Below are 12505 nucleotides of genomic sequence, written 5' to 3'. Positions count from 1 at the left end.
CACAGGCTTTCTTTCATCTACTCTGGTATGCTATACGCTGTAAAAAATCTCTAATTTTAGCAGTAATGTACTGTATTTGAGCCAGTATTATACTTTAAATGTGTTTTGCGGTTTTATACAGCATCTTGTGTTGAATTCTGGGAAATATTTACAGTACAGGCAGATTATACTATTAAATTAGTGCTCTTCCGTGTCCTAATATGTGTGTGTAAATATTTAAAAATGGATATTGTTGATTACAGTAATAGACTGCTGTATGTAAACTTTTGTACTGCATTTAAAATTCAGTAGAACATGTCTTTACTTTTCCTTGCAAACGTTACAGTAAGTTACTGTATTTTTTGTGATTTTGTGGGCACAAAGGAGAAACCATATTATGGGAAACATCATATTTAATACAAGAGAGAAATCTGAACTACTTGGCTGATACTAAGCCTTTCTTTCTTGGTCAGTTTTCAGGCTTGAAACAGGTCTTTCTGGGAATAATGGATAAGTTTCGGATGATGTTCCAGTTCTTGCAGGCCAATCAGGAGTCGTTTATGAACGGTATCTGTGGTATAATGGCCCTGGCCAGCGCTCAGCTTTACTCCTCTTTCGAGTTCACCTGTCCGTGTCTCCCGGAGTACAACCTCGCCTACGGCCTGGGGATCCTGCTCATTCCGGCTGTGTGGTTCTTCATCCTGGGCTTTGTGCTCAATAACAACATTTCGATGGTGACGGAGGAGTGGAGGAGGCCCGCAGGAGCGCGCAGGAAGGAGCCGCGCGTGCTGCGCTACATGCTGTGCTCGATGACGCAGCGCGCGCTCATCGCGCCCTCCGTGTGGATCGCCGTGAGTCTGATGCACGGGGAGAGTCTGCTGTGCGCGTGCAGCGCCGCCGCTGACCTGCGCCGCTTCTTCAACCGGAGCCGCGCCGCGCCGCCCGAGCGAGAGCTCGCGAGATTACTGGCGCGAATTCCCTGCGAGAACGTGTTCGACGGGCACGAGCTCATCTCCCGCGAGGCGGCGAGCAGGTACATCCGGTGCATGTCACAGGTAATGAATGATCCGAGAGCGCGCGCGCGCACACACACAAATACACACGCGCTATGCACGAGCTCTACATCTTGGAATCCACCACGTACAAAGTTTTCATTTAACACAAATATGTAACTTCTCTTTTATTCCACTAGCAAATTGTTTCTCTTTATTTAATGTTTTTAAATGTTTCTCTCTATTGAGGTGGTTATTATCCAATTTAAAAAATCATCTTACATGATATTTCCCATATGCATCAAACATATGTAACTATACACACTTAAAATTATGGTTGTTCAAGAGTTCTTTAGTAAAGAAAATGGTTCTATATAGCACCAAAACAGAAGAACAGAAGAACCCTTTTTGGTGCTATTTACCATTTTTGACAAGGTTCTATATAGAACATTCTCTATTAATCCGAAGAACACGTTTATGATGCAAAGAACCCTTTAATCATGCAAAGGGTTCTTTGAGTGTTCATGGTTCTATACAGAACCATTTCTTTGCTAAAGAACCCTTGAAGAACCATCATTTTTAAGTGTGTATGTAACCTTAAACTTAGTCCTACACACCTACACACAAAGATGATTCTTCAAGGGTTCTTTAGTAAAGAAAGTGATTCTTTATATTGTTATATTGTGGTTCTTCAGATGGTTCTATATAGAGCCTTTTCGAAAAGGGTTCTGTATAGCACCTAAAGGGTTTTTCTATTGTTACAAGCTTGACATCGTAACAAAAGATGAACCCTTTTTGGTGCTATATAGAACCCCTTTCAAAAAGCTTCCATATAGGACCATATATAAAATATTCTTTATTAATTTAAAGAACGATTTCATGATGCAAAGAACCCTTTAATCATGCAAAGGGTTCTTTGAGTGTTCATGGTTCAGATATTCCTTCTAATGGTGATCTCAGCTGTTTTAAGTTGCACCAACGGCTAACACAGCTGTTCAGTTGTGCACGCTTAGCTTATATAATCTCCATAGACAAATACTAACCAATGGAATGGCGCTCTGGGCCAGCCACATATGAGCCTAAGCTCACCATTCCCAATGCCAAGCATCAGATAGAGGGGTATAAAAGCTCCCCAAGCATTGGGCTGTGGAGCAGTGGAGCTGTGTTCTCTGGAGTGATGTGGCTCCATCAAATACCTTTGGATTGAGTTCTAGGGGCATTTCTGATCCAGAATCAATACCTGGCCACACTAACACTCTCATGGCTGAATGCAATCAAATCCCACAAAGAATCATCGCTATGTTCCAACATCTAGTGTGAATCCATCCCAGAAGAGTAGAGGCTCTTTCTGCAGCGAAGGGAGGACAAGTGATGTATAGATATGTACCACTACCCACAGCCTTCAAATGAACATGGAATACTAAAATAGCCCCAGTTGACTAAGATTATGCACAATGAACATGCATTATGATAAAATAAGATAAAAGAGCACATAACAGCTGGATAATAAAGTTTGAATTAGCAAAGTGTTTCTAAAAACACTCTTATTATCTTGTTTTCTACACCGTGGAAGCCTATGGGACATACCTTTGCACTATGTCTTACTTTCGAAGCATATATTTCACAAAAATCAAATAATAATAAAAACTCTGAAACATCATCTAGAAGGTAAATATATAACTGTTTCTCTCATGTCCTTACAGATCAGATTGTTATTTGAAGAGCTGAGCATGGTCATGTAGGCATGTCGCCATTCCCTGCAATATTAAATAGCCAACAGGAATGTTGGGTTGACACTCAGTCTTTCTGTCAGTGCCTCATTCAAATACTGGAGCTTCTGGTGCTCAGTCCCAAATAGCACACTAAGCCCTGCAGTCCTCCTCAAAGTCAGCATTTTGGTGACAATAACAATGTGTAGACCTATAGGGCGAGAGACTTTGAGGGTGCTTGGTATAAATTGGTGCATTTGGATCAGACTTGTGTGACGTGCAGGCCTTGCATGTGCCGCACATCCGCATATCAGTCGCACTGTTTTTTTTTTCTAAAGTGATTGTCTACAGAGTTCAGATTACAAGCAAATGCAGCTGAATGACAAATTAAATTAATATATAAATGTATTTTTACCCAAATCCGAGTATCTTCCTGTCTGCCCTGTTGGTCAGACAGCTGTAAACAAATCAATCCACTGGTCCTCTCCTCTGTGTTATGGAATTTTTGGTAGTAGGCCGCAGCTGAGTCCGCACTGATGCAGTCCTTATTGAGGGCTGGAGTAAGAACGCTTAGAGGGCACTCCTTAACACACGTTTATATGGCAAAGTGACGACTGGGACACCCTAGGGCAAGGGTTCTTAACCTGGGCGTCACAACGTTTGCCCACAAGAATGGTGCTCCAAGACATACCTTATCAAACACAGAGAAAAATAATTTTGATGAGGGCATACAAACTTTACTTGGCATTACAGGCCATGGAAGACGGAAATTTCAGGCCATGGGTAAGCTTGTTACTGAAGGACGGTCTTGATTAATCGCTAAACTTGGGACTGGGCTCTGGTTTAATTTGTGCTGTTTTAGAGCCTGTTGTGTTGACTTTAATCTGCTACAGCACTGGGGCAAAATCTGATCGTACAGTGTGAATTACATGCATTATATTATATCATAATACACTTAATTAACTATTTATCCTCAATTATTATTTGTAGGATTAGTATTGTTGTTGGGTTTATGTAAATGCTGTAATACTTAAAAACAACAAATGCACAGCTTTCTGTTAATTACGCAATTATACACATTTCTCCTTCTCACAGGGGGTTTTGTTCAGCACCATCCGACCAATAGATGTCACTGTGGTGCATTGTTTCAAAATGTTTTCGTTTGAATTTTGTTTCAGTTGTTTCAGTCCCTCAGAAGCCCGCTTTAAGCCTGGGCCATCATGACCAGATATCAAAACACATAACATACTCAGATACAGTTTCAACTCTCCAGCCATGATCTGTTCCTTTTCTGGGGTCCGTTATGTGTCTAATGGTGACACGTAGGACCAAGACTGCCCGTATGACATGAGAGGTTATCATTCTGTAAATCCAGTCGTGCTATATTTGTGTGGGGAGTGTTATTTTCTACTCTTGCACTTCATTTGTAACCTGAATACACTGCTGTAGAGGTCTGTTATGTGTTTGGGAGTGAAATGAGAAAACATAATACATTTATCAATGAATCCTTTACATTTACATATAGCTACATTTCAGATTAAAATGAACAGTAAACATTTCTCTTATCTTGTTTTTGTTGAGCTGGTTTTCTACACAGTTTTGCAGTTTTGAATCAAGGACTAAATTACCAACGTGACTTCATCTTAGATCTACTTGCGTGTTCCTGCATTTGAATATGCACATATTTGTTATGCAGATACTTTGATTTACATTGCATTAAATGCCTCAAGCGCTCTCACCAAATAAATATTGGAAGCTAAGCTATGCAGTTTATGCAGTTTTGCATAAACATAGCTGTTACTTTGCTTTGTTCATGTGCAAACACCTAAAATATAAAGAGTCAAGTATAAAATGATGATTAAAATGTGATATTGATTTGTTCTTTTACTCCTTAAACTCTAGACTTATTGTTCATGTATAAATCTTAAGGCTTATTATCCAGTAGCTACTATGAATTATTCAGTAAGCTAGGTAGATACTGCAGAGTGAGTAATGTAAGGCTGGACCAGTTGACAGGTCCTTAGAGTTTAAAAGCCTTAAATTTTTGTGACACAAAATGTAGCACCAATACTGTTTTCTGGAAACCTTCTAAAATGTTTTCAAGCCATGTTCTATATGTATTTACATTGTAATAAAGCATATATTATCCACATTTCATAACAACCACAAAATCAGAATTTGGTGTGAAGGGATTGTTTAAATTTTTAGCTTGTAGGGAGGGACATCATCAGTTATTTTACTTGTTTGTTTTTTGTTTGTTTTGATACTTAAATCCAAATATTTGAAATTTTGAGTCCAAAATGTACTACTTTGTATATTTACTGATGTACATTGTATGTTGAAAAGCTTGTAGACAAATGCTCAACCGATGTTTCTCTTGAAGTCAAGGATATTAATAAGTGCATGGTGGCTAATTTAGAGCATTCCATTCTACTGGCAATGCTTTTCTATGGAGATTATACAAGCTGTGTGTTCACAATTAAACATCTGTGTCAGAGTGGCACCTTAAAGAGGCTGAATTCACTAATTAGAAGCAGTCTGGATATGTGTGGACATAGAGTGTACCTGTATTAATTCAGATTTTCTCTAATTGCTACACACCAACACTGTTAAAATAAAAAGAACTTTAAATTATACAATAACTGATTACTTTTCTTGAGTTAACTCAACTTGAGGACACTAGAGTTCACCCAGCTCAAACTTCTTAGGTTAGTCAGACGTTTTCCTAACTATTTTTATTATCTCCTTACCCTTGCTATTATTAATTTTTTACTTCTTCATCTCAGTTATGTAAACAATGCATATTGCTGCATTGGGGTTTGCTGGAAGAAAACCTTGTATCTCCATCTTTGTCATTTTGAGTTTTGACATAATTTGAAAATACCTGTTGCCCTTTACATTGTGTGTCAATTTCATGAAGAATGGACCAAAAGAAATGGCACAAATTGACTTGGAAAAATGTCTGGTTCCATTGACTTACATTAAAAGTAAAGTAAGTTTTTTTTCCTTTTTCTGTAAAGTTATCATTTTGGAGATGCAAGGTTTTCTTCTGACAACAACAATATGCTGTTTTTTCTGTTTCCCTGCTAGGTGGGACACCTTCCATCAGAAAGTTCCTCCAGGCATTTTCTCTCCCTAGGCTTCCAGTTATGCGGTTCAAACTCATAACTGCTTGGTGGGGGTGAATGCTTAGTCTGTTGCACCACGTGAAAGCTCCTGAACTTACTCAGATTTCTGTGTCCTTAAATGTTTAATAAACTGTAGAAAATATCTGCTTTAACTTTGAAAAATAATGTTGCAATGTGGTGCAATGGTCTAAGAATTCTGCCTAAAATCAGGAGATTGTAAGTTTGAACCGCAGCGATACCACAGCTTTCTATATTTGGAAGCCCAAGAGGACTAAATGGTGGGATTGTGTGATAGACTGAGTCCCAGCTCTAGCGGAACGGAATAAAAAACAAATTCTGTGTTTACTTAACTGAGTAATTACAAATGAGAATTGGGAGAACTTTTGACCGAACTAAGAAGTTTGAGTTTGAATGACAGCAGTGTATGAAAAGTGATATAAATAAACCTGCCTTGCCTTGAGTTCAGTGAATTCTAGAATTAACTCAAGTTGAGTTAACCCAAGAAAAGCAATGGCAATGAGTTACCTTAAGTTTCAATTGACCTGACTTTGAATTTTTCACAGTGAAGATATCAGCATTTTACTTTTGATTGGTAATTGTATTTGAATGCCAACCTGCTGTAACTATAAACAAACTGTTCACACGTTCTGAGTGCAAAATGACACCAGGTATCTTTGTTCCCTCAGGCCTGTGGATGGACATTTTTGCTGATTGTCACTTTGGTGGCCTTTATGGTAAGAGGGATCAGACCATGTTTTACACAAGCAGTCTTCTTGAAAAGCAAGTACTGGTCCCATTATATTGATACAGAGCGCAGGCTCTTTGATGAGACGTGCAGAGAACACGCCAAGAGCTTTGCCAAGGTCTGTATACAGCAGTATTTTGAAAGCATTAGTGGTGAAATGGTGGTGAAACATAATGATGAAGAAACACACACAAATGAAGAAGAGAAGCTCCTAGGCATCCGTGAAAAGGAGGACATGAACAGAGTTCTGTGGAACTGGCATACCTGTAAACCCCCGCTACACCTTCACAAACGAGGAAAAGAAGAAAGCATGAGTGAACACTCAAGCATTCATGCTCACAGTAATGACTGTCATAGTCACAAATCGATAAAGAATGGATATAAAATCTGAGGCTACATAAGAGCAAAACATCACTGTTATGCAGATTTTTTACAGATAGTTTAATATTATTTATGTTACTCTTATGATTAGGAGTGTGACACAAATGTTTATTTTTTCCTCCTGGACATTTCTTTGCTTGGTACTTGCCTCACTATTCTTTGCTTTGCTAAGATTTGTATGTAAACAGATAACCTTTACAGAGCCTCTGCCCATGCACAGTGGTTTAAAGTGGTGAGCTTAGCAGCCATGTTGTGCTTTGAGTTGTCTCTCCACATGTTTTAAATACTCTTTTTTTTCCACTGGGGAGGAAACCAGACTCCAGTTCCTGCTGATGATTCAGAGCTTGTGCCCGTAACAGACTTATATGGACGCTTTCTCTTTTTCTTTTCCAACTTGGGCATGGCATTGTAGAGATGCTAATAGAACCGGTTTTTGTGCATTAGACTCCTTTTATTTAATGCCAACCTCAGTGCTCTGTTTGAAACTCTGTGGATTTACAGCGCAGAGAGTTGTACCCCTTAGCCATGGAACGTAAGTTTGCATGACATTTTTTTTCCAGTCACATGTCTTTGTTTTAGCAGCTTTATCTTAGAGATACATGAATACACAAACAGTTGTTTTGAGCATGTTACTTTTGTCCATGGACTCTCAAAGTTCTAACTGTGTGGTTACTCTGTACAGCTGCTCACCAAAATATTCCTCAGTGAAACCTGAGCTGTTTCCAGTGAGCACACTTTTTTGTGGCTGCTGCACAATGAAGTAAAGGCTTCTGTGTATGTCACTTCTGTAAAGCCTGAATTTGTGTGGCATCGTCAGTAATTGTCCTTCATTGCTCAGGACTGTTTCTGTCACGTGTTGCATTTCTACCCAGATTTCTTAACCCTTTTCTTCAGGTTCTGCCACCAGGTTCCTCTGTGCTGTCCATGTTTTTGCTTGCCTTGGGGATTACATGTTAGAGCTTGTCTAGGGTTGCTTTGAGGAGATTCAGCTGCATTGTCTTTTCTGGATTTTGTCCATTACTGGAATCTGCAAAGTCTTGTCCACAGATGTGTGTTTGAGACTTTTTTTCATTTAGTATTAAGGATCCTTAAAACTCCTGGTCATCATCTGCGTGCAGACACCGAGAGCCGGGCTTAACGCGAAAGCAGGATTAAATGGCTGCGCTTATTTCGGAAAACTTCAAATTTGCTGCTCTCTTCTTCAAAAGCAAGGATGTAGTGATCTTCAATGGCCTCATAGCCTTGGGGACAGTGGCCAGTCAGACGGCGTACAACATTTTTGCCTTTGAGTGCCCATGTTCTTCAGAGAGAAACTACCTATATGGGCTAGCTGCTATTGGTGTTCCTGCACTGGCCTTTTTTATCATTGGGATTATGCTTAATCGAAACACATGGGACCTTGTTTCTGAGTGTCGTATCAGAAAATGCCGGAAGCTCTCCGTGGCTGCTGCCTTTGCTCTGCTGGGGTCAATAGTGGGCCGAGCGGTAGTGGCCCCTATTACCTGGTCTGTCCTCTCACTCCTCAGAGGAGAGGCCTATGTCTGTGCACTCAGTGAGTTTGTGGACCCTCTGTCTTTGGAAAACTTCCCCTCCACTCCTCAGGGCCCGAATGTCATGGCCCGCTTTCCGTGCAAAGATGTACCCACAGATTTGCTGCACTTCTGGGGAGAAATTCAACGTCGGCTCAAGTATGAATCTCAGGTACTTATCACCTGTACCTTAAAGCATTTAGTGTTTTAATATTTTAAAAAATGCACAAAAATGCATTTAGCATTTAGTGGTGAACTGCATGTAGAACCTCTTGCTTACAACTAAAGACTCATGCTGACATTGTACTAAAATAGGTCTTTGAATAAATCAAACATCATGCCATTCACTTTTCATTCCTTGAAATGTTCTGTAATTATACAAGAGGTACATTTAATAGAGTGATTTCTGGACAAAGAGTAGATTCAGGCACAGATTCATGAAACCAGATTTACACATTTGTGAGAAACCCTATAGAGGTCAACAACTTTTTCTTGTGCCTCACAGTTTTATGCCAAAGTTTGGACAAATTACATATGTTTTTGTTTTTCTGATTTTTTAAGTGAAAAGAAGTAAAACCTCTACAGCAAACTATTTTAAAAAATAAACATTTTCTGCCATGTTAATGCATAGTTTCATTAAATTTGATGAATAAAAACAAGAAATAATAAATACATTAAAATAAAACAGTAATTGGGGCATGTGCAAAAACTCATTAGGCCTTGATAGTCTCACTGAGACCAGTTAAAAATTTTCGGCTGATGACAATTCCAAAGCGTAATAACTTTTGTGACTTTTCAAACCTTGTGTTAACACTCAACAACAATGGGCTCCTCTAAGCCTCTGGCAGATCTGAAAATGAAGCTAATTGATGCCTGCTAAGCAGGGGGAGGCTATAAAAAGATATAGCACTTCCAGCTCACAATTTCCTGTCTGAAATGTAATTAAGAAAGGGGAAAGGGCAGTTAAGTTAAGCAAGGCAAGATCTGGAAGGTCTAGCTGACACAAGAGTGGCAGTACAGCCTGCTAGTTTGATAGCACTGTTTGCACAAACATGATCTGCATGGAAGAGTCATCAAAAGTAAACCTTACTGGCAACCTCATCAACAACATCAGTGCCTAAAGTATGCAAACCGACGTCTAGTTAAGCCAGAGGCATTTTGGAAGCAAGTACCATGACCTGATGAGGTAAAAATAGAACTCTGGGCACAGTCACCAAATGTTTGGAGAAAAAAGGAGCAGCGTCTGATGAAAAGAACACCTTGCCAAATGTTAAGCATGGGGGTTGGTCTGTTATGCTTTGGGGTTGTGTGGCAACCAGTGGCAGATATTACACGGGTAGATGGAAGAACAGATTCCACTAAGTTTCAGCAAGTTCTGGAAGCAAATGTGACACAGTCAGTCATGAAACTGAAGGGGAAATTTGGCTGGTTTCCACAACATGACAATCATCCAAAACATATCTTAAAATCCACCATGAACTACTTCAAGGAATGCAAGCTGAAGCTTTTGAAACAGCCCTCACAGACTTGAACATCGTTGAAAATCTGAAGGTAGATCTTAAACATGCCTAAGAATAGCCCAAAAATATAAAGGTTTTGCACATGCCACAATTGGTTCATTGTCTGTTTTTTTTTTTTTTAAGTTGATCAGATATACAGTTAAGGTGCTTTAACTCTGACAGATTTATATATACATATATCTAATATTTTTCTTTTCATTTCACAAATCTGAAAAATGTGTATTTAGTGTTCCCAAACTTTTGCACACAACTATATGTTTTTGCTGTAATGCATTGAAAGTAATGCATCATAAGTTACTTTTTATAATCAACATCATCATTAGTGTTTTCTGCTCAGTATTTTTAAGACATTGTGGCATGTACAAGGTGCATGCTTCACTTGCTTGCTACTTATAATTTGTACTCCTTTCCCTTTCTGCTGTTTGTCTCCAGCTGCTGGGATGGCTGATGATAGCTGTCATCTCGCTCGGTGTTTTCCTGATACTGTGTCTGAAGCGTTGCTGCTCTCCCCTGGGATACCAGCAGGAGGCGTACTGGTCCAGCTACCGTTCCAATGAGCATGTTCTCTTTCAGCGCACTGCTGATGCTCATGCTAAGATCCATGCTGCTGAGAACGTCAAGAGCTTCTTTGGGTTCGTGGCCCTGGAGAAAGAGGAAAAAGAGCTTCTGGTAGAGTGCCAGGGAGCTAGAAGTGTTATTTCCAGCCAGGAGTGGAACCGTGTCACAGGTGTTTACTTATACAGAGAGAACAGAGGAGCTCCGCTGTATAGTCGCCTCAATAAATGGTCCCAATACACAGAGGAGGACAACCATGAGGGCATTGCGAAAGAGATGGACATGTTATGTTAGGGTGGTAAATCTCACTGACCATAATAGTCTGTTTTTTATAGATTTTTGTTGATAATAGTTCATTGAACCACTAGGATATGGTGTATATTAACCAAAATGCTATCAAATCTGTTATGATATAAGGGTATTTTGGCCCTGCTGTGGAACTGAATATTCTTTTTTGCCATTTGCTTTGATGTGATGATGTGATAACTTATTTTTGGAGATCCTTAGTGATGGCCTAGTGATGGTATGCTTTTTTTAGATGATTGTACTTTAAGGCTTAAATACCATCAGCAGTTTTTTAAAAGCCTGAAAAACATTTATTTTACTGCTCTAAAGATGGGCTAGTTACTGACAATGTTTCCAGTTTGATTAATGACTGTGCTGTGTGTTAAACCATATTTTTATTAGACTTTAGGTATATCTCAAGGATGTTTGGCCATGGTGTCTACTTGTCTACTTGTCAACTATTCTCTCAGGGCTAACTAAATGTAAAATACACATAGGTTGTTGCAATAAACTGACTTTTTATTTCCAACAGTGGATGTTTGCTGGTGGTAGAGCTGTATCATATTTCAACCATTTCATTCTCACTATGTAATAAATGCTTCTGAAAAAAAAAGAGTTATAAAAGTATTTACAGAAAGTGTGGTAATGTTAGATTTGAAACGGTTAATTAGGTTTCCATTCACATTGCCGGTAAGGCGGCTCCAGATGGCTCTTGCGTTTTATCACTTGAAACACTGGCAGGGGGTAAAACTGTGGCAAACACAACATGAGGAGGCTGCTAAAAATAGCAGTAACAAGCCTCCAGTTCACCTTGGTTTTTAGACACCTCTTTTCAAAAACACTTTCTTCAAGCTGTGTAAATATATGATGCCTTTTACTTTGAACTTAAAAGGGATTAACCTAAAACTGTTGCAAATTGGCATAAATAAAATGGAATAAAATGTTTTAACATCTCAACTGCTTAGTATTATTTATAAAATGACACAACAGCTGCAAAAGTAAAGCTAAATGCAATCATTCAGGAAGGCCTGTGTAAGATAAGCCCTGACGTAGCCACAGATCCACTATCACATGCTTTTTATTTGCCTACTTCAGTTTTTCACAGAGCTCTCCAGCTTTAGGTTTTACCCACATGAACCATATTGTCTGATTTTTACCCTTAATGGACCTCTAATGCACTGGCCACTGAATCAAGGAGCTGTTGTTTCTAAAGCTGTTAAGCTACATGTTTACAAGGTGGTCACAGGTCATACTGGGCGTTCTCTTTTCAGGTTGTTAGTATTAAAGCCCATACTGAAAGCTATTTTCAAAGGATGATGGCAGAAACATGGTCTGAAAAATATGATCTGAGTTTATCCCTTTGAATTTTAGGCTTTTTATTCTGTTATTACCATTAAGACTTACTATTCAGTGACTACCATAGATTTTCATTACATACTATGGATCTAATGTAAGTTATGCAGATGGAAAAACACATAAAGTGTATCTCAACACAACACAAGTATCTTATAAACACATACAGTATCATATATCTATATATATCTATCTATATATATATATATATATATATAATATATATATATATAACCTACTGTCTTAAAATAATGAGATACTATCTCATAATAATCATAATATCTCATAATAATGAGATACTGTCTGATAATGGCTTACAATGTCAGAAT

The 12505-nt window shown here is 38.8% G+C and overlaps 2 protein-coding genes across 3 annotated transcripts; both read left to right on the top strand.

The window, feature by feature from the left end:
- Positions 1–441: 441 nt before the first annotated feature.
- calhm1 (calcium homeostasis modulator 1) lies at positions 442–6944 on the top strand. The gene is made up of 2 exons (XM_036573567.1): positions 442–1034; positions 6495–6944. The coding sequence occupies exons 1-2, from the start codon at positions 486–488 to the stop codon at positions 6942–6944; spliced, it is 999 nt and encodes a 332-aa protein (XP_036429460.1). The 5' UTR covers positions 442–485.
- Positions 6945–7296: 352 nt separating this feature from the next.
- Positions 7297–11699, top strand: LOC118809945 (calcium homeostasis modulator protein 2-like). Of its 2 annotated transcripts, none has more exons than XM_036573462.1 (3): positions 7297–7466; positions 8011–8635; positions 10416–11699. In XM_036573462.1, the coding sequence occupies exons 2-3, from the start codon at positions 8090–8092 to the stop codon at positions 10830–10832; spliced, it is 963 nt and encodes a 320-aa protein (XP_036429355.1). In that variant the 5' UTR covers positions 7297–7466; positions 8011–8089; the 3' UTR covers positions 10833–11699. The 2 variants fall into 2 exon arrangements, with proteins under 2 accessions (XP_036429355.1, XP_036429354.1); XM_036573461.1 differs by having other exon boundaries at positions 7829–8635.
- Positions 11700–12505: the final 806 nt, after the last annotated feature.

This window comes from Colossoma macropomum, unplaced genomic scaffold (genome assembly GCF_904425465.1).
Source record: "Colossoma macropomum unplaced genomic scaffold, Colossoma_macropomum, whole genome shotgun sequence".
NCBI classification, from domain to species: domain Eukaryota; kingdom Metazoa; phylum Chordata; class Actinopteri; order Characiformes; family Serrasalmidae; genus Colossoma; species Colossoma macropomum.
Note: the sequence above shows the minus strand (reverse complement) of the source record. Positions and strands in the feature narration are given on the sequence as shown.